The following is a 22,258-nucleotide window of genomic DNA, read 5'->3' as shown; positions in this document are numbered from 1 at the left end:
GCGGCGCAGCGGAACGCGCCCCGGAGGAGCCTCGCTGCGGCCGCGGGCGGCCCTCGCAGGGGATGGGGCCTGGGCACCTACCCTGAAGGAGGGTTTAGGTTTCGCAGCCGTTGTGTCAGCAGCGGCGTAGCAAAACATCGGCCTGAAATGGTCATTCTCTGTAATCTCTGCCCCGCAGCGTCCCCCCCGCACACCTTTGTACTTTCAGACCAGCCAACACAATTATCTCTGGGCGCTTCCAAGAGAGTTCTTGTTGCAAACCAGTCTGGGCGCTAGGTCTGTAAAATTCTCTTTTCACTGGAAAAAAATTAAAGATTCCAAAAAATGGTAGCAAAGAGACTAAACCAGCAAAATACTAAACCTAATTATGTTTTATGAGAAAGTGCTCTAAAACGATATTTCTGCTATGCTTTTTTGCAAAAAATGCTGCAAAACTAGTGAAATATAATTGTGCTTTTTCCATGTACTGAATGTTTTGGTATTGCAGTTTAACTTCAAGAAAAATACTTTCATGGTACTAACTTATTTTGCTTGAATACAGTATTTTTGTAAGCTAAACTATTTTACTGTATTACAGATGTGAAAGTAGTGGACAGGAATACAACAATATTCTGTTTAAGGCAGCCCACTACCACTAACCTTAGTGTCTACTTGGATACCTAATGCTGCTTGCTGTGTAATGCCAGTTCCTGCCTGTAGTGATCCTTGTGCTAATGAGCCACTTCTGAGCCAGTGAATTAATGAGCACTGTGAAGGTTCTTACCTGGTACTGTGACCTGTCCAAAAGTGGGATCACTGTAAGATGGACAGTCAGCTAACGCATAGTGCCAGAGAAGGAGACCCAGAGGGGAAACTGTCAGAACCTGAGCTCACCCTTGTCCAGCATTCTCTACTGCAGTTGTCATATCAGTGGCAAGAAACAGAATTGAACAGAGACAGCTTTGGGGTGTGGGAAGAGTAAGCAGTATCTAGCTGTTGGGGTTTCTTTTTCAGAGAATTAAACAAAACAAAGGTGAAAGGAGTTCTTGGAGAGGCAGGAGTTGTCAGCTAGTGCAGCTTAGAGCCCTGCAGTTGGTTGTCAAGGTTTGAGAGCAGACCTTTTCCATGTGAGATTTCCAGCATGTTGGCAGAGCTGTCAGTGCACCCTAAAGCTCCAAAACAAACTGCCTTTTCTTTTAGAAAGAACATACTGGCCGCCTTGTTATCGGAGACCACAGATCAACCTCTCACTTCAGGACAGGTCAGTTACCCCACAGCTGATGCAAAGTTGGAAATGGAACGCTGATGTAGGAACGTGCCAGTACTTTGAGTTTGGTAGATCCTGCAGGGAGGGATTTTAGGTTTTGTGGCTGAAGTTGAAGCCGAGTCAGGCTGCGACATGGAGGAGTTTCTGATTATGTTACTGGTGAGCAGTTTCTCTGACTGCACTGGCTTGCCTCCTGAAGTCCAGGTTCAGCAAGTACCTGCTGGTCAGTGAAAAGTGTATACAAACACCCTGGATATCAGGGCCTGTAGGTCCTCAGTCTTATTCAGCTATCAAAACAAGAAAGTAAAGCATTGTTGCTGTTGGTACCTAGCAATATTGCACTTCCTTGCTGCCAGGTGTGGACATCCAAACCTCTAAACTGTTGTGCATGGAAGAGAACAGGGCTGATTTCTCACCCTATCCGATTACATATTGAATAAAAAGATCTCTGCTTTAAATCAGTGAGGTAGAAGCTGAAAAGATCTGCAAGGTGATCTGAGCAGTCATCAGTAACTTGATGTCACGTAACATACAACCATAATGGCTTCTTATCGCACTGGCTTGGGTAGTAAGCCAAAGTACATCAAAACCAAACCAAGCTGGGTGTGACTGTCTGAGAGAGGCTTTGATAAAGCTGTATGGAGTAGCAGCTGTCAAGAATTCCAGAAACTTTTGCCTGATATACTCCACTAGTAATTTTTCAGTTGATGAAAAGTTATGTATGGACCAAAACACCAAAAGAAGCCTGAGGATTGGCTGTAGGTTCTGCTGTTAGCTTACTGAGTGACTAAGAATCGCTTCCTTTACACCTGAATTTCCTAGAATGGAGTTGATGCATCCCCTAAGGAGTCAGCAAGAAGCAGTGCTGATTTCTTATTAGCAAAAAATTAAGATGTTGCTTTTTTACAAAACATTGGAACAGCTATTTTCTGAACACTTTTATGTCCAACACACAGTCATTGCCCTTTTGTAATAACATACAGCTCTTACCTTCCAAAATGAGGAAACATTAATTTGCAATACAAGCTTTTAATTTTCCAGAGATGCACATTAAAAACTAGAGTGCTGTAGGCCTATTGAGGGAGAATTTAGACATTTCCTTTTACAAGAATGGAGGATTTTTGACTATTTTAGACCACGTTTTTTTTCCCCAGTAACGATCGTTATTTACTTATTCAGAAGAGTCAGTAAAGGGCATGTAGGAGCAGATGGTGAAAGTTATTCTCCTAATTCATGGAGATGGAAAAACACAGAGCTGTAGTGACCACTCCTGGCAATTCAGCCTGCATGAGACAGTGTCAGATAGAGGAGCGTGGTCGCGTTGTCCCGCATTCTGCTGCTGGGTGTTGGTCCGGGTTGATCAGAGCAGCCCCATCTCACGTAGCCACAGTCAGAACTTTGCCCTTGCCCTGCCGCTGTGGTGTGGGCAGGAGGCACAGAGATGTCAGCTGGGTGCACTGACCTTGCTGAGGAGCACACACCCTGCCCTGCACAGCTCTCTGAAGGCATCGGTCTCGGGAACTTCGCAGCCCATCCTTGTTGCAGAGCAGTTTTGCTTGCACCCTGATACCATTGCTTACCAGTCTGGTTTATGTGCAGTAAGGAGCCAGTAGTTTCAGATGGCTAAATTTAAACTTTTTCACAAATATACTGATGAACTTTGAAAATGTGACTTCATGTAATTTGATGTCTGTTAATTGGAATGAATGATAACCAAAGTACACTGGGCAATGCAGGGGAAGAAGACAAGAAGATGAATGAAGAACTGGAGTCTCAGTACCAGCAGAGCATGGACAGCACGATGTCCGGGCGGAACCGGCGCCACTGCGGACTGGGTTTCAGTGAGGTAGCAAGCTGTTTATTTCTATAATGATTTGGCTTTTGTTTCATTAAGACAAGATGATATTTTTGATATTAAACATGGTTTAAAAATGCGATCACCACAACTAGTGGCAGACTTGTGCAGTTTGGGTTAGAGGAGAAACTTGCTGGGACCTGTCCCCTATTTGTGTGCATCGTGGTGGCTGTTTAGTGCCTGGAAGTGACTGATGCTTCTCTTTGTTCTGAGAAGTGAAAAGATACTCTTAATGTCCACTGTAGTCAAGACTGATTAGCAGAGAAAGGGACAAATACCTGATAAGTAAGTGGCTATAGAGGAGTCAGACCAGGGAGGTTTGCCGCAGGGACTTCTGATGACACCTGACTGGTCTTGTGTGTGCACAGCATTCCATAGGAATGAGGAGGAAGAGAAGTGTGACAAAGCAAAAACAAAACCCCCACAATTAAAAGGTGCAATAATGATTTTTTTGCTGACTTTTAGCACAAATTAGTGCATAAAAACATAGCTGATGTTCCCAGAGCGAGTAAAGCCACCTGTGCTTTGCTGGGAGCTGTTAATGTTACAGCCATAGCGTTGCTCTTTAGGACCATGAATAAAATGCCTTTTTGGGATTGCTCTTGTTAGCAGCATCACTGGATTATTTGAGTGTTCCTCATGCTGCAGTGTGCTAAACCCACTTCCAGAGATCAGTCATGAATGTGAATGCTGATGGTCTGACCATCAGTTTAATCACATTTCACTCCATGACAGATAAATTTAAGTGTCATGATGTGCTGTGTACACCAAAGTAAGGAACTGTGAAACTGACATGATCTTAAACTTTTCACACTTATATAATGGTGTCTTTAGAATTTCTGCTGTAACCAAGTAAGAATGGCTGATGAAACCATGGATGTCAGGGCTGGTATGATTAACCACTTCAGCAGAGTGGCTATTTATCTAATAATTGGGATATTGAAGACCTGTGTTCAGCAACATAACCCATTTTGGTATGAAAATGAAAGGAGCCATTAAGCCATACGTTCTCACAGGGATATTTTAAAAGGCTGCAGTGGAGTTGCCAAGAAATAATGCTGTGTCTGTCTCAATCTGAACTTCTAGTTTCAGGAAAGTGAAGAACAAGACGACGTCGTTGGACACTCCTCTGATGAGAGTTCAGAGGACTCTGAAAGTGGCTCTGAGTCGGAGCAAGAGGAGTCTGCCGAGGAGCTACAAGCTGCTGAAAAACATGATGAACCTGAGGTTCAAGAAAACAAAAAGGAAGCAAAAAGCAACTATAAAATGATGTTTGTTAAAGCCAGTGGCTCATAACTGCAGATGTAACAGCTTTGTATTTAAAGTACAGTAAGCCTTATTGTTACCGTGCAAAGTGGAGGACTGCTACAGCACAAATCTTTGTATTATGATTTTAAAAACGACCCTGTTAGATGACAAAAAGTAGTATTTGCTTTCCATTGCCATGGATAACATTTTTATGGGCACAGTGATATTACTGGTTTTTGTAAAGTGTATAAAATACTGGATGGAGAAATAAATTCTTTTTGTTCCTGCCCAATCTCTACAATGTTATCTAAGCTATCCCCCTCCTTATTCCATGCCAGATAAGGAAACTTCATGTTAGTGTTTTATTTAGTTAGTACCCCAGTCTTGAGTTTTTAACTATTAAGATACATGTGAATTGCTGGATGTTGCATTAGTTGTAAAATACCAGTATCAGCACTATTTTGTGATGTACTAGAGCTTTAAACATTGATTTTGTCTGTAGATGCTAGTGTTGGCAGGGCAAAGAGGAGAAATGGCTCACTTCTGTCACAGTATTAATCGCTGCATCCACCTGAAGTCCTACAGCAGCTGCACAGGAGAAGGTGTTTTAGAAATGCGTAGTACAACAGAAAGCTCTGATGGCTCCTCTGGCTTTATAACGAGAGGGATAAGCTGTAGTTCTTTATACCTGGCAGTAGAAAAGTGATTTTTTTAATTCAGGATTCCTGGTTATAGCACTGACCTGTTATTAAAAGTAACTCCTCCCGCAGAAAACAGCTTCCTCTGAAAGAGAAAAGATGCTTAGGTAATGAAAAGGATATACAAATCACTTAGCTTTTTAAAGCACAGAATACAGAGTTAAGTATGCAAAGTCTTCTTCCCTTTCTCCCTGCACACACGTCACTTGGAGGTCGAAGTCCCTTGTTACAAAAAGGTTGTACCTCTCAAGTAAAGTTGATAGGCTTAACAATTTGGGAGTTCCAGTAATTGCTTCCAGCAAAAAGTAAGCACATCCACCATTTCTCTGCAAATTTACAGTTTACTGTAATCGAGTAATCAATAAAATATCAGAAGCTTTTAGACTTTGTTTCTTCTTGGCACATCAGCCAGATGAACTGCCTCTCCTTGCTGGGAGAACAGACCATCTGATCTGTGCCTCTGGTACAGCCTCATTCTACCACGACTGTTTGAAGAAACCCCAGATGCTCGTGGAGGATGTTCCGTTTCTGTACACAATGTACGACGCGCAGACGTTTGCAGGCCAGCTGGTTTAGGAGAAAGCAGCAGCATGTAACTATCATTGTATAGGTTTATTGAACGCAAACATTGCAGCATCAGTTACTGGGGGAGGACTTGGAATAAGTTACATTATGGAAAAAATAAAAGTAATATGATTGTAAATAAAAACTTGAGTGCAGATTTTTATTAATCTGTTTTACTTTGCATTTTAATACAAGACTTCTCAGAGCCATTCGGTTCTTGGAACAGTGTGAGGGCAGCCATGAGCAGTCAGGGATTTGTGTCTGGATTTTTGTTTTCCCAATACTGCAAGCTTCTAATACATGGACCAAAAATTAAAGTTGGTTGTACACTGTGAAGAAAAACCTCACAACTCAGGAAAGCTGCCCTATCTCTAGGAAGAGACAGGCCCTCCCCAAAAGATCAACTGATTAACTTCCCTAATAGACTAATACCAGGTTTTTCCTATTTAGACACTCGCTCATCATTTCACTGCTGGACTCTAGCTCTCGCTGCTGGCTGTTGACTGCCTTGAGTGGAATTACAGAACTAAGGTGCAGGCTGCAGAACGCTGCACGGGCACCGACCTGCTCTGGCCCAGCACTGAGGCTGGTGCTGTTCTCACACCCCCTCCTGCAGCTGCTCGGCCTCCACGTGGACATCTGGACTTGCCCCTAGCATGCATCAAAACAGAGACTTGGCTTCCAAGGGCTCTAGAACCCACTGCTGCAGGCCCAGCCTCCCGGGAAGAGGGCCCTGCTGCTTTCCCGCTAGCCTCAAAGGAAGGACACCACCCAAGGGCTTTTCTCCACAGTGCAGCCAACCTGGGAACATCCAGGAAGAGCAGATCCAGCTGGCAGGCCCTGCACAGGTCACTGCCAACCACAGGCTGCCACAAGGAGCCCCATCAGGGGCTCCCTCTGCTCAGCCCTGCCCTAAACTGATGGCAGCCTTCTCCCTTGTGAAGTGAATTTAGCCATCAGTTCCAAATACAAACAAACAGAGCACAGGACAAGAAAATTAACTGAAATTAAACTATTCCAGTAACAGCTCTGACAAGAAAAATACTCAGCAAAACACAGCTTCCATTCTCCAAAAGTAGACAGGTCCTATTGTGAACATCTGATGAGGTTTGGTGCAACTCATTTATGATGGTGACCAGAGACTCATCTGCTCAAAACGGGAAAAGTTCTACCCAATCACATCTATGTAACATTTATAAACACAGTAAGAACTTGGAGATGTGTCTATGAAGCAGCTCGCCTAAGGAGCTTCTCCATGAATACTGAGAAAGGCTGAGTTAGTTCCGTGTAGATTGCGCAGTAAATGTTTTGATGCAAGAATCAGTTTTAGCAATGTTTGGCATAATAGCATCAGCAGGAGTGACATGGATAGTAGCAGAATAGTTTTGAGCTTTCTTACTTGATGAAGAACATAGTAAAAAAAAATCAAGATTGATGTGATCAGAATCAACTGACTGTAGTCAGTTCTTTGCTTCTTCAGGTGTGCACGGAAGGGGCTCCCAGAGATGACAGCAGGACACATAAGCAGACACTGAACGCTAAAAAGGGCAACTGAATTTGACCTTCCAAACAAGATTTGGCCACTGAAATTCCTCATCCCAAAGACCAGCTTATTTCCACCTCAACAGAAAGGCAGAAGTCTGCCCATACTCCTGCTGTCTTAGGAAACAACAGGTGGAAGTTAGATCTGTCACAGAATAACCATCACACCAGGTGGGAGTTTTCACCTGTTTCTACACCACCCTGAAAATTTACCTACGCAAAGGTCACTGCAGGCTCATTGTCAGCGTTTGGCTTGGGAAGACTGAAAACACTTCAACAGGTGGAAAGCACTGGTGTGCCTGTTCCCCTGCCCTCTGCCCTGGAACAGGAAACAAGGCACCCATCAGGACAAGGCCCATCACAGTCTCACTGCCTCCTGCAGCCACCAAAGAGGATGCTTCTAAGGCAGGCAAAAAGGGATTCTCAACATTATACAGGAATTCTTCGAGGCCAAGAAAGCCAGGTCTGTAAGTTGCCCTGTAGCTTTATGCAACTGCTTTACAGTTTACTCTCCCTTTCTTCCTGAAGAGTAGGCTGACAACTTGATTCCTGAAAGCACAATTTATAGGCCAGCTTCAAAGCTCTAGGTCCTTCTAAGGCTCTGGTTGGGGAATTCACATCAAAGACGACATGCACATGTTGTTCTGATGCCAGGGAGGACGGTTGGTAGAAATCTCTGTGGATTTTCTGCAGTACAGGGATTAAATTATGCACTGAAGCTGCCTCTGTAAACTGCAGGAGACAAAGAGAATAAGTGGCAGTGCAATATCTCATAATCAAAGCCTGGCATGGTTATTTGCATCAGTCTCTTGGAAGCTGTCAGGGGATTCAGGGAAAGGACATGTGTCAAGGTACCCTCACACTGAAGGGACAGAGCAGAAGGTGGTTTTGTTTGCTTTTAAGACTTCCACCTCAACTGCACCTTTCCTGAGAAAAACATCAGAGTAGTACACAGCTGTACAGCACCACAATGGGGAAAGTTTCCTCAGGTTTTGCACAGCATTAAAGAAACAAAATACTTAGTGATTTAATCTAATTGGATTTGGGTTTGATGTGCAGCTCCAGAATGAGATCACACTGACAGTTTGTGCTATTAACCACCCAAATCCAGTACCTTTTATGGTGTCCACAGCTCAGGAAGATCTTGTCGAGAAATAAAAAAAAAAGAAGAATGAAAAGTAACATACATCAGAAGTGGGATTTTGTATTATCAGTGAAGCAACTGGGAGCTCACATAAACACAGCTGCACACCTCGACCTTCAGGGAAATTCTCTTAAACCATTACCATAAGTAAGTGTTCTCATCACAAGTATACCAAGCTACATAAAAGCCTACAAAAAAATGTTGGATAATGTGAACTGGCTCCTTTTCAGCCTTGTATTTATTGCTAAAGATTTAAAACAAATGCAGGTGAAGCTTTTGGTCCTTAACTGGTTGGGGCCAAGTCTCCTTTTTCTCATTACAGCCACTAAAATCTAGTAATTGTGATCTGTTTGCCAGGATGCAGTAACACAACATCACCTCTTTCCACAATAGGTTTTTTGGTTTTGGTTGGTTTGTTTTTTGTAAAAAAGACTTCCTAACATAAGAAATTAATACTGGACACACACTCACAAAAATAGATATTAAATGTACTTGGTAGTCAGTTGACAGAGCCACTACCCAGATCCTGAATTAAGCCTGTGTATAAAATAATTTGCCTAGTAACTTTTAAACTGGATTCAGTAAGGAGAGCTGAAGACTCCTCAGGCACACAGAAGGCCTTGAGAAAGCCAAGGGACACAGCGACACTCATGAGCCGTTGCTCTGTCTTCCCTACGAGTCTCTCACCCAGGTTAGGGCTTGGGCAGTGAGCAGAGCAGCCAGTTCTCGTGCTCATCGCGGCAGCAGCACCTCAGCTTTGGTTGGTTCTGTGCCTTTAGCACCCAATGAAAGGAGAATGGAATCAACATGCATGTGTGTGTAGGCATTCACACCCCCTCAGCATGGACACACTCAAAATCCTGTTCCATACTGGGAGAAGATGCTCAAAGGCAAAATACAGAAACAGCTAGTTCACTTCTTTAGGTTTATGTTTACTGTAATCCACCAGCCAGAGCTTCAAAAATCCTCCAAAACCTTCCTGTGTCTCAAGAGATGAACTGGAAAACAATGTTAAGGCTTGTCTCCATGCCAGCCCCAGAGACAAAAGTCAAGCCAGCCCCATCCCCTTAACAAGGCCAGGGACTGCAGCAGGCCACCCAACACTCAGCAGAGCAGCACTCCCTCGGGCCAGGTGTGTGAGGAGGACCAGCCTCTCCCACCTCTGGCTCCGGAGCAAGCGTCTTCTGCAGGGAAAAAGTTTCACCCCTACTAACCATTAACTGCATTTTGGTTTAAAAGAACAGCACACAGCAGCTGCTGACAGAAAGGACAACTGTCCTGTTACCAAAGCGCTGCTTTAAAGTCACTGGTGATTCCCTCCCTCACCCGCTGCCACCAACACTCCACTCTCCTCTTTACCCCATTCACAATGTATTTTTTTGTACTAGGACACCAGACTTACATTTTCACTTGCTCGCTATTCCTTCTCAGCTTCCCCTCCACAATTTAGGCTGAGACCCTTCATGACAGCTCTTTGCTCTGGTCCAAATCCACATCCTCGAGCTCCTTCAGTCTTTTTGCTACCTCTCACCTCAAACCACTAAGCTCTTCTCCATTCTCACCTGCAGCATCTTAGTCTCCTTTGCAGATACATCTCTGCTATTATTTCCTACAAACCCTCTACTCACATTTATTTTCTTAAATATCTTCCTTCTTTTAGTGCTTTCTTGTGCTGTAGCTCCTGGTAAAAGGCTTCTTCAAGTGGGTAAAAAGAAACAGTATTGCCCTTTAAACTTACATCTTAAAATGCTATTTCATCCCTAACTGCTCCAAAAATGCTGTCTAATTCTGTTAGGGTTTTCTTTGGAGGTTGTTTTGCACTCTCTGTGTAAGGCAACCAGGAGCACTGGCAAATAAATAACAGGTAAACAGTGCACAGATGTGCATATATGTAATACTTTCTAGGTTTATCTACTTCTATAATTAGTGCTCAAAGTTATCTTACCATCTCCCAGTAAATTCATACTAGGCTTTATAATTTTAGCTTCCTCTTAAGTTTACCTGTAGTTTTAACATTCAAAGTATGGTTGCTGTACAGAATACCTCAGCAGACTTGTATTAAAAATGCTCTTTAAAATTCCAGAGCTTTGAACTAAAGAAATATCTCAAGAAGTTTTCTTGGAAAGTTCATCTCCATTGGTTCAATTCAGCTACAGTTAGATGCACCTTTTCAAATAATGGGGAAAAAAAAATGTAAAGGGGTCAGACCCAATCAATACAGTTGTTCAAACAGAATTTCAGGCACTGTGATGTGTGTATTTTTTTGTGCTCTTCCTTTGTACTGCTCCACTATGAAGAAAGGTTGCTTTTGCTAGGAGAGCAATAAAAGTCTTAGCCTTTTGAATACAGCCAAATAACCAATGGGAACGGTTCCTAGGTGTGGAAAATATAGCAATTTTTCATGTTTTTCTTGTGCCTGCCTTTGTTCTTTTTATAACTATGTAATACACAGACACACGCGGCACAAGCCATCACTTTAAAATACCCGAAGACAGACGCAGATCAGAGGGGTAACATCAGATCAGGCTTTCCATATCTTCCGAGTTTTGACACTGAGTGAATCTGGTCCTTCCTTCATATAACATCCAGAAGTTAATTGCCCAGACACATGGGAAATAGGTGGTTTTACAGAAGGGAACAGATGCCAATATAAAACACAGACATACATATTTGAAGATGTGGAGATTAGATGAGTAAATGGTGCAGGTGGGAAAATAAGTGTAAATAACACCAGAATACTTTGAGAGTACTCTGCTTTCCCAGAACACCAACCCCTCCCTCCAAAGGCTATGGGGTACCCAAGACCACCTCACTGGGCCTTTAACATAGCTTTTTTTGAAACAGCACCACACAAGTTCAGTTGTACCTTTCAGTAGCTTTTAGTTCCACACATGGAGCAACTTTCCAGAACATTATCTCTTAATATAGTTGTCTACTGAAAAACCTATCTAGGTTTTTTTTTCCCCAACTGTTCCAAACCAGTCTGGATACCTTTAACTATTGCTACCTGTCCAGTCCTTCAGAATAAATACTTGATATAGGTGTACAAAGAGAAGCAACAGCGCTGTGGCTCAAGAGGATTTCTTAGCAGCCCAGCAACACACTGTTGTGGTTTGAGGCTTGGAATGGGGGCGTGACCTTCCAGCAACTGGGAGGACCCCGGGTGGGGGTGAAACCATTGTATTCCCTCCCCTTCCCACACACACTCTGATAAGAGGCAGGGAGCGGGTTCTCATTTCCCTCCTGCCCTGGAGCTCGGAGAGGGAAGTTGTCCTTTCACTCCGTGGGACCCTGGAACCATTTCTGAGGTTTTTGTATATTTTATTTTTTGTATTTTTTCCCCTAATCTTTGTATATATTATTTTCCTTACCTTCCTTTTCCATTTTCTGTTCCTTGTTAAACAATATACTTCATTTTTTTTCCAAAGTGTCTCTCTCTCTCTCAGGGGGGAGAGGCGAGTACATAGCTCTGTGCCGTGTGGGTCCTGCCCTGAACCCCTTTTTACATGGACCAGGACACACACACGAACTCATCATCACAGAATGGTTTGAGTTGGAAGGGACCTGAAAGATCATCTAGTTGCAACACCCTCCCAGTTCACAGAGGTGAAAGCAGTGCTCCTTACGAGTGACAGACCGTACATCTATACACTCAGCTCTGCAATACAACTTTAATAACTTTAGTGGAAGAAACTGAAAACATGTATATGGGAAGAAAAGTCAGTCTGCATAATTTTGCTTGGTATAACATCACAAAACACAAATTTTGTGAAAACAGTACCTTTGAAAGAACCACTGATACAGCTTTCTAACAAATTTCTGTTTCTTAAATTATAATTAGGTCCAAACACGCTGCTTAAAAGGCATAAGGGGGGAAAAAAAGCCACTTTCTAATCAAAATTATACTGATCTGCAAGTAGGCATTAATATTTTTTTCCTATTCTTAGTATTACATTGTGTGTAACACCTACAAAAAGCATTCTAACTAAAAGAAAAAAACTGAGAAAGGAAACTGACCCAAACCAAACACTATAGGCATATGAAAATTAGCCTTAATTATTTAGAAACTACACCCAGCCCTGTAAAGATTATGGTCACTGGAGAACAGCATTTCACATATTCAATAAAAGTTTGGCAAGAAAACTTAACCTTGATAATTTTTTTCCCAAATATGGGATTAACCACAGAGGCAGACCAAAAAAGGCTTTAGAAAGATTAATTTTGAGAAAAGCACTAACAGTAATATTTTAAGGCAAAATCCTTCTTTTTCATGCAAACTTGAATATGCAGATTTTGTGTGTGTGATCAACTGAACATCTCCCACAACCTGCAGAGTGTAAGTGCCTGCACCCCTTCCCTCTATTGCTCGGGCAGCAAATGGCCACTGCAGTCCAGGATCCCACAGGCTGTGCTCCTCATGTCCCCACTGTGGCCAGGAACTCTTCCCTCCAGCATAACAAAGCTCCTGGGGAAAGAATGCAGCTCCACTGACCCACGGAACATGTGGTCAAAGGCCCCTTTGTGTGCCTGAGGAGCAGGACAAGTGTGGCATGAGCAGCTCAGCTCCGAATTTCTGCTGCACACATCTACAGGTCAAGCACTCAAGAGCCTCAAATATTCGCTCTCGAGTTTACAGAGTCAACACTAAGCCACAGAAACACTTCTAACTGCTTCTTTACATTTTGTTCTAGAGATGAAGTTTCAGAAGAATGAAACATTTCCACTGGTCCACATCAAACTGATGTCATTTGAGGAAACTGCTGGTTAGTTGCCCACCGACCCTGCCTCTGGCCAGGACCCTATTCTGGCCCGGTGCACGTGTCCCTGGGTGATGCCTCCAGGTTTTCTCTTTTTGTTTTTAAACTGAAGTTACTTTGATACTTTACTTCACCAGAAACTGAAGAGCTAAGAATCTGTCAGACAAACAGATGTATCTAGGAGACAGGACTCTATCCCAGCCATTCTTCTTAGGGGACACCCCTAAAAATCGTTCTAGTCAAGAACAATGACAGATTTCATCCAACGCCACAAAGCATTTCTTCAGAAAACCAAACAAAAACAAACAAACAAAAAAATAAAGGAAGCTTTGGTGTACAGGGAACTTGATCCAAATCCCAAGGAAATAAGTGCAAAACCGGGGAACTTCAAAGGGATTTGAAGCAAAGAAGATCAAAATGTGATTAACAGCACGAACGACTCTGGATTTTCAACCACACGAACACTGAGAAGAGAGCAGACAAGACAGGCAATAGGAGGCAGTTATGTTAATACTTTAATCTGTACATATACATTTTCCAAACTGTTACATTTTATTTAAATTAATGTTTTCTTGCAAAATATTCATTTATGCTTTCAAAACATTTTATAAAGGCAAAAAAAAAAATCATTATTTTGGCAAAAGGTTTTGAAGTCGATACTGGCAGTATTGAGGTAAAACAGATTGCGTTAGCTAAATATATACTTTTAAGAATATTTCTGAGTATAGTGTTAACATACTATGATTTGTCTTAAAATTCTGAAACTTGAAGGTTAATTTCAAGGGTTTTGTAGCTATTACTTGAATGCAGCAAATGAACAAGTTAGTGGTTCCACAAAATACTGCAGAAGTGTTTCTCAGTCATTTCTCCTCCAGAGCTGAACTCAACTAATTGTTACATAATGGAAAATTTTTGCATGTCTTGCATTCAATGTGTACAAAGGTTTTTTTCAAGTAAAGTAGTTGCAGCAATTAATTTAATCTTATTTTCTCCTTACATAACTACCTCACTCTTTGCCCTGCACGTAAGTAAAACACTGAATTTCAAAGTTTGGCAGTTGAGCACCAGGTGAACATACACATGAAGTGAGTAGGTGCCACATTACATTAGTTTTGCTGTTGCCAGGATAAATACTAGTCAATACATCATACAGTAATGCTTACTGAAAAAAAAAATCAAAAGAAAAATACATATTTACTAGTAAGATGACATATCCTATTATATATTTTTATTGCTTAGTTCACATATTTTAATTAAAAGTCACCCTCCTCCACATCTCAGCTTTCAAAAATATATAATTTGTTAGCTGTGGGCTACTGAGGGGACAGCACTACTGTCAAGAGCAACCCAGCAGACTGTATTGATACCAGCAAGTCAATCATGCAGGAGCAGAAAAGGAAACAGTCAAAACTGGCTTTCCTTATGGCTTTCGTGGAACATTTCAGCTATACAGTGGTTAATGATATTTAGAAATTCAAGTTAAAGGTTCCTTGAAATGTATTATTTAATGGGCAAAAGGGTGGGTGATCAACTCTACAAACACATTCAATCCAAAACCTCTTCTTGGTCACCCTCTCACTGGCGTTCGCTCTACCCACACCCTGTGAACATGCTTCTAGGTTTCTTCCAATTTACTTTTTTTTTTTCCATGAAACTTTACATTGTGCATTTGAGCCTGAGGGGGAAGTAACAGCATCTTTTAATATCTATGCAAGTAGTGTCTCTTAAAATTAATTCAGCCCTTGATTTAAAAAAAAATTCTAAAATACACTGTCCTAAAAATACATAGTCAGTATTTTACAGAGTTCATTAAAAGTGCCATTTATTCATATAAAAAGTCTGAACTAAACTGGTCAAAATAAAACGATTTGCAATTCTCTTCATTTTCATAGAAAATCCCCCTATAATTCTCTGAGTGTACTTCCAGAAGAACATCTCATCAGCTGATGAGGATCTTCACAGAAAGCTGGTCAAGGATCTCCTCTCCCCGCGGCGTCACTAGGTGGGATTTGCTCTGTCCTGTGTCAGTGCTGGCTCACTGCTTTGGCTAGCATGAAGTAAAACAAAACACAGTTAGACGTCACAGCCAGCACAGCAGTGCCAAGCAGCAAGCACTTTCAGGAAGCACTTGGTTTTTTAAAGACTTCTGCAGTTTGACAGAAAGAACAATTCACACCGACACAGTAAGTGAAGGATTAGCTCATGAAGCTGCTGATGCTCTGTGTCCCCTGCGTGCTTCTGGCTACTCCAGCTGTTTTCTTCATAATTTTCCTGAAGATAATGTAGCTTTTTATATACATATATGCAAATACATCTTGATACATACAAAGGTATGTATATTTATAGAGATGTGTGATACACAGGGTTTTAGGTCAGTCTGGATTCAGAGAACAGTAGAGGTAGGAAGGGACCTCTGGAGATCATCTGGTCCAAGCCCCGCTCAAGCTTAATACCCTGGGGCCATATGGGGATTTTTCTGGGTTCCTGGGGCCACCCAGCAGGACCCTGTTCACATGCAAAGTTCTGTGACAGCAATAATCACCTAGCTTATCTGCACAAAATAGCAGAGTCAAGTGTCACTTAGACACAGCCAAGACTGCAGAATCTGGCTCTTGGGAAAACAGCTGAACCAGAACAGCAAACAGCTACTTCTCTCAAGCTCTGTAGAGGCTCCAGTGCCTACACACCTCTCTTGATGGACATTTGTCATTTTTCACAAGCCTTGTTAAGGGCAGGTCACTGCCAACCTGGGCCTGTCTGGTATATGCTCATTTTTGATTTTTTTTTATTTGACTCAGATTAGTGACAATGAACACAAAGGTATCTCAAGATCAGAGCTATTTGAGGTATTCACTCAATCAACCCTCTTCATTACTTCATCTATCTCTTATCTTTTTGTTCAACATCAGGCAATAAAATTGGGCCAAAGGAAATGAGAACGGTGAGAATAATTTCAAAGGAAACTATGGAAGCTTGAGGAATTTCCTAACCAGGGGCACAACTTTGCAGTTAAGTGTGGTAACATTTACAGGTTTCCAATACAGAAAATTCAGAAAAAATCTACTGGGAATCGATGAGACACATTTCTCTGTAAGGACAATGAAATTATCATGATTTTAATACTTGAAATGACAAAAGAACCTAATTGGAAACAAAAAATCAAATCTTTTGTTAACTCAATGAAAAACACATCAAAGGCATGAAAAAGTCAAACATGATATAGTAGAATTAGTTACAAAGGGCCAAATTTTCAGCTCACCTCAGTTAAGACTCCAATGTTATTTCACATGGAAGACAGCAGCCCATAAAAGAACCCCCTGCTTATACAACTTTGTCTGCACTTTGGATTCTCTTGTGCAGCAACCGGGGATGCCACGTGCAGGCAAAAATACCTGCATGCCCCTGTGGCAGCCACAGGAGCACACCCCACCAGCCACCCCAGTACAAACCGTTGCTGAAAATCTGGCCCCGTGCTACCCAGCGCACAGACGTGTCCTTCCCTCACCACAGCAGGACTATGGAAGCACCTGATCTGCAGAGCAACAGCAGTTATTGAAGACTTTGTTAGCCCACATGTTAGCTCATTAGAATATTTACAAGAATAAAAAGCTTCTGAAAAATAGATGCATGCGTTCATTTGGATCTGATTTAGGTTTAGTAAAAATGTTAAAATTCAGCAAGCCCCAGCAAAGGTACAGTGGCAAATCAGACATGCCAAGAGCAGTTAGTTCTTACTTTTAAGGTGTTTAAACAAATGTGTAGTGAAATCCATTGCTTAAGGGGGAGTGAGGTGGCTGTGGTACAGAAGGTGAGGGTGCTTTAGATGGATAGGTCAACTGCTGAGCTAGAAGGGATCACATACAGGAATTAGGCTGCACAATCAAACGTTCATATTATAACAGAGCCACCTTAATTTTCTACCACGTGAATAGGAAACCTGATTAGTAATGCAATGAGGTGTTACACTATTTTAGTTACATGGAACAGAATTTAAACATCATTTTTACCTCCTGGTCTTATTTTTTCTATTAGTTACATAAATTATACAAATAAACATCCCTATTTTGATGAGAATATGGATAATTGATCTGAAGATGAAGTTTCACTGGAACATTTTAAGGCATAAAACATTGATATACCCTAATCTAGCCCTGCTTTTAAAACTGCACTTCTGGAATGGCAGCTGTATCTGCTAATTTGATTTCAATACTTCCCTGAGGTTGCACAGGTTTTCAAGGTTTCCTTTGTTACATGCCAATGAGCAGAAACAAAGAACATGCATAGGAAGAAACAAATTACAGATGCAGACAACATTTTGCTACATACAGAGCATGATACATTAAATAAATTTTCAGATCTCAGCTTGAAACATGAGGATAAAGAATACAATGATTAAAACTATCCTTGTCTACAAAACAAAGTAACGATATAGTATTAGAAGACAATAATCACAAAACTAAAGAGATCAAAACTCAGTCTTAAATTCTGCTTTTCCATTTTGGAGGGCCAAAGACAGACCTAATTTCAAACCACACAAATTAGGAAGTGACTTCTTTATGCCCCTGCATTTGATTGTAATCTTTCAGGTTCTTGCCACGATTGCCATTTAGAAGGCTGATTTCTTACTAGGAACAGAGGACTCTAAAATGTTGTTTTACAAAGATTAGATAAATGTACAATTTGTTTTTAAAGGGATTTATATCATCATGGCATCTCAACGTAACTGCTCCCCCAGGAAAAACAGGAAAAGTTAAGCTTCACAGTCTTTTTTGTAAGCACATCGTTGTAAAACACCTAGACCATTAGTTTTGGATTTTCAGATACGGCCTGCTTCATCAACAAGGAGCAAATGACAACTCACACTTCAAAAATCAAACTACAAAAGTAAGAATGTGAAAGAAGCTGTAAAGTCAGAATAAATGAGAATGTACAATCAGCTGTGCAAAGCATCGAATGCTTTGCTTTTTAATCACCTTAGATCGTCAGAAAATAGGCTGTAACCAACAAACCTGAACTCTTCCTAAGATCTGTAGATTTTCTGTGAAAATCAAGCCAATCTGTTTTTTCTTAGAATTCCTTGAAATGTGTTTGTTTTGAAATGAGTAAGTAATAATTAAAATCAAAGGAAGACACATTGTAAGAAGTGAGCATTTGAGACAGAAATGTGGCAAGGAAAACCATGCACAGACATAAAGGTTTGGGCATCCTTAAAGAAGCCCTTGGCTGCTACGTTAGGTTTTTTAAGATGTCTGAAAGAAAGAAGAGCTAGATGCTACACTTCACAAAGAAAATGAAAATTAAAAATCATCTTGCAACTGCAAATTTTTCAAGCAACATTTAAACATTTCAGTGACAATACACATTTTAATTCCCTCTTTGAGGAGAAGTAAAGAATTAAGATTTCTGTGGCTACATACACCTAAAAATACATGGTGATCACACTGCTGAAATAATTACAATGTAAAAATTAATTTACAAACTAAAAAACTGTAATATTGAAACCATAGCTACTACTTTCACTATACAACATCAAAAGATCAAACATATTTCAGTACTGTTCAGTTACTGCAACTTCATGCACACCCAGAAGTAGGTTAATGGGCCACATGAAGACTGTTTATGGCAGGCACTCTGCTCTAGTACTGACACAGGGGAAGAATTTCAAGTATGGGCTGCATTCATCTTGCTCAGTCCTGGCTCTGGTGCTGCCTTTTCCCAGGAGCAGCTAGAACTCGTGTGGCAAAATGCTGCGCTGGCTCATGCCTGCTGAAATACTGAGCCCTGCTCCACAGCCAAAGTGTGTGAGTCCCTGCTACACACAACTGGTGACTACAACTGGCACCAGACTGCCTGCAGAGAAGGTGTTTTGACACACAGATGCCTGAAGGTCCAAAATACTCCCACAATTTTACAATTTTTGTGGGGTTTTGTGTTGGTTTTTATATTGTCTAGCCTCCTCAAAGAATTGTTTTATCTCTTCCAGTCAAATTACCCACAGAACCTCTCTGACGTCTCAAGATTTGTACTTTGAAAATGCATTCCATCTCCTCAAAATCACACTTCCCTCAGGCTGAGCTGCCACTGCAGCCATGAGCATACAGCCACATTCCATCAACAGTCTGCTCCTGCAGATGCCTGTAACACATCTGGATGCTGCAATAATCTGTCTTTTAACGGGGAGGTCTTAAGGGCTCCTGTGGCAAGTGCCATAAGTTTAAACTGACAACTTCACATGACAAATGTGCCTATTTTTTCTCCATCATAGTTGAAGCTGCCATTATTTCCATTCTCCACTGGAACAGTGAACTGTGCCAGTTATAAATGGCCAGTCAGATACTTGCTGGAATAGCTGCTGCATGTATTACTGTGTGACACAAATCTCTTGACATTTCTTACTTATCTCAGCTATAAAGCAATCAAGAGTGAAATTATCACATTTAGTAATATATTGCAAAGGATCCAATAATTTCTAGGAATCAGGCAGAATTTATGCACAGCTGTCTTGCCCTGATGGCTCATCTTGGTCACCAAACAGAAGCACACTAATACCCAATTTACAGTGTCCCTTTCAGCCTGTTCTCATACAGCTCAAGCTGCAAATGACTGTACTTTAATCTCAACCATTGGACTAGGGAAGCTTTCTTTTAAAAAAAAATTAAATCCCATTGTCTTGATTTGTTAAAGTGACAGGTCAATTTACTTTTAAAAACTGAACACAGAAATACCTCATTTAATTAATTATAGAAAATTAATTGAAAATGTTAATATTTTAGTACTACTAGTAAGAGCAAGTCTCCAAGCTCTGAACTTACCAATCATACTATTTTGTTCCCTTCACCCTGTTCATTGGAGGCCAAATACTCAGCCTAAATCTTCAGTCTCTCTAAATTTGTTACCTATACACACTTTTCACTATTTCAAGTATGAATGACTAAAACTCTTTCTTATGCCAGGAATTCAGCAACAACCCCACACAACTTTAGAAGCTGGTAAGAAAGAGCTGTTATTTTGTAAATAACTAAGTATTACCTGCTACCTCCTTGCTCCTCTGAGAGGCTTCAGAAGCCAAAGCGTATGATATGGTAATGATCCGCTCCTGCTCCTGCAGCTGGGAATCTAAATCAACCGAGTTGTGCTTGTCCTGGGCAACAGTAGGCTGTAGGTTGTGCATACTAGTGGGGAAGTGCAAAACAAAATTAACATCTGCAAACATAAAGAAGGATCCACCGTGCAGATGAGAACAAGCTTGAATTCATACAGCAGTTTTCAGATCTCCTCTATCAAGCTCTGTATTTGATTGACGCTCTTTGAAGTAGTGTTTGTTAGGTATTGTATGTGAATGACTGGAGCACAGAAAGACAAAGAATGCAGCCACTACACATTCAGTCACAGTTACTGCATGGCCTTAAGCACGTTTGAAAGTCCTTTGTTGCAAATATGCTGTTTACATGAAAGCACTACCAAAAATAGTACTTATTTTACGTTAATAAAATTTCTTGCTAGTGCCCAGAGGACAAGGCATGGAACCTGGTGGTGCTCAGGCACAGCCTCTTCAATTACCTTCCAAAGAGAATGTAGATACTTGAGATAATCAAATTCTTGAAACTGAATGTTTCAGCTGACTCTACATTAGCTGTAAGTAGCCAATAGTGTTCTTTCAGAACTCCAGCTCCCTGGAGACAATAGAAACTTGCTCTCTCACTGACTTTTTTTCTGCTTTTGGCCAGATGTGTACCTTTCCTTCTTCCTGACTCTCACCTACAAGTTGCTTAGTAAGGACACACTACAATTTTAAGATGCTCTGAATAAGAAAATGGACACGGACAAAATTTGTTATCTCTCCTACCCTGTTTTAAAAAGGAGCTTTAAGTATATTACATAAATTCTGTGTGACATTTTCTAAAAGGCACAAGCTACGCTTGGATAATTCAACAGGAATTAGATTGTTGTATAAAGTTGGTTCCCAATGTTTAACACCAGCCCCCTAAATAAGATTTGGGAAAAACAAACACACATACAGAAACAAAACACTGACCTTGATTTAGTAAGAATATTCTTTATCTTCTCTGCTTTACGCTGCCTTGCTGCCAGTTCTTCTGTCGAAAGAGGCTCTTCTGGCTCCAGTTCAATATAGCGTTCCGGAATTGCAACCTTCTCAGGTTTTGACAACTGTGGAAAGAAGGCAACAAAGACTTAATAATGAAGACTTCAAAAAAAATTGAGATAAATTCTCGTCAATGGGAAAACACAATGAAAAAACTAAAGCATGGGTTTCCACAGTTAGTACTAGTACCTGAACACTCCCCCTGCATATGAGCTGATGCCCTTTTAACAGGGTCTTTGCCCTTTTAACAGGGTCTTTTCCCTCTGATTCATTTTACTTCAGAAGATAGATAGAACAAATATTAAAGGGCATTACAAAAGAAATCAGAATCATCAGGGAACCCTCTTCAGCTCAGGCTTAGAGCCCAAAGTAGGACACTGCCTAAAGCGGTTACAGGATCAAGAAGCAGCTGCTTCAAGACTGACTGGACAACCTGAGATTTTCATCACATGATACTTATGTCAGGCCAGCAAGGACTCCCTATAACTGAAAGGAATTATCACCTAAAGTTTCAGTTTAGGGTATTATTCCTTTGAGACTGCATAATCTTCTGTGAGCAGCAGAGAAGGAAAAAAAAAAAGAAGAAAATGAGCAGTTTGTAATCACGTTAGGAAATTCTTAGACTATAAAATCTGAAATCCTAGGTGTTCAAAAGTTGGCTAGGGAACTGACCCAGAAATACACTAACACTGTGCAACTGTAACAACATGCTGCATACACTTAATTCTGTATATAGAAAATATTATTATGATTGCACAAAAGCTAGCAAAAAGTTTTTGTTAGGATCAGTTCCTTCATGGGAATTTTTGCTCCACAGAAGAGATTTAAATCACACAATGAAAACTCAGTTTACAAATGGACTGTGAAAACCAAAGCTTATTACACAGAACAGATTCTTTTTGAAAAGCATAAATAGAGGATGTGTCAATAAATAGAAACAGGTAAATGGAACTATTTTGGCTTCTCCTCTTCAGATCCTTGTTAAAATGGTTACAAGGTGATGAGTTTTCAAAGGGCAAAATTTTAAATAAAAATAATTCTGAGTTCTTCACCACTGAACTTAGTCCACACTCATTCAATGGCATGTGTAAAGTAGTCTT

General features: G+C 40.9%; 1 protein-coding gene across 1 annotated transcript; it reads left to right on the top strand.

Annotated features, from left to right (window-relative positions):
• Positions 1 to 1,185: 1,185 nt before the first annotated feature.
• Positions 1,186 to 5,216, top strand: LOC103770645 (chromosome unknown open reading frame, human C11orf58). The gene is made up of 3 exons (XM_008937914.1): positions 1,186 to 1,240; positions 2,966 to 3,092; positions 4,188 to 5,216. The coding sequence occupies exons 2-3, from the start codon at positions 3,000 to 3,002 to the stop codon at positions 4,395 to 4,397; spliced, it is 303 nt and encodes a 100-aa protein (XP_008936162.1). The 5' UTR covers positions 1,186 to 1,240; positions 2,966 to 2,999; the 3' UTR covers positions 4,398 to 5,216.
• The last annotated feature ends 17,042 nt before the right edge of the window (positions 5,217 to 22,258 follow it).

This window comes from Merops nubicus, unplaced genomic scaffold (genome assembly GCF_000691845.1).
Source record: "Merops nubicus isolate BGI_N331 unplaced genomic scaffold, ASM69184v1 scaffold7063, whole genome shotgun sequence".
Taxonomy (NCBI): domain Eukaryota; kingdom Metazoa; phylum Chordata; class Aves; order Coraciiformes; family Meropidae; genus Merops; species Merops nubicus.
This window is presented reverse-complemented; position numbering and strand designations above follow the sequence as displayed.

Coding starts and splice junctions, on each gene's coding strand:
- LOC103770645 (XM_008937914.1), top strand. CDS start 3,000: ATGAATGAAGAACTGGAGTCTCAGTACCAGCAGAGCATGGACAGCACG. Junction 3,093..4,187: donor GCGGACTGGGTTTCAGTGAG/GTAGCAAGCTGT, acceptor CTGAACTTCTAG/TTTCAGGAAAGTGAAGAACA.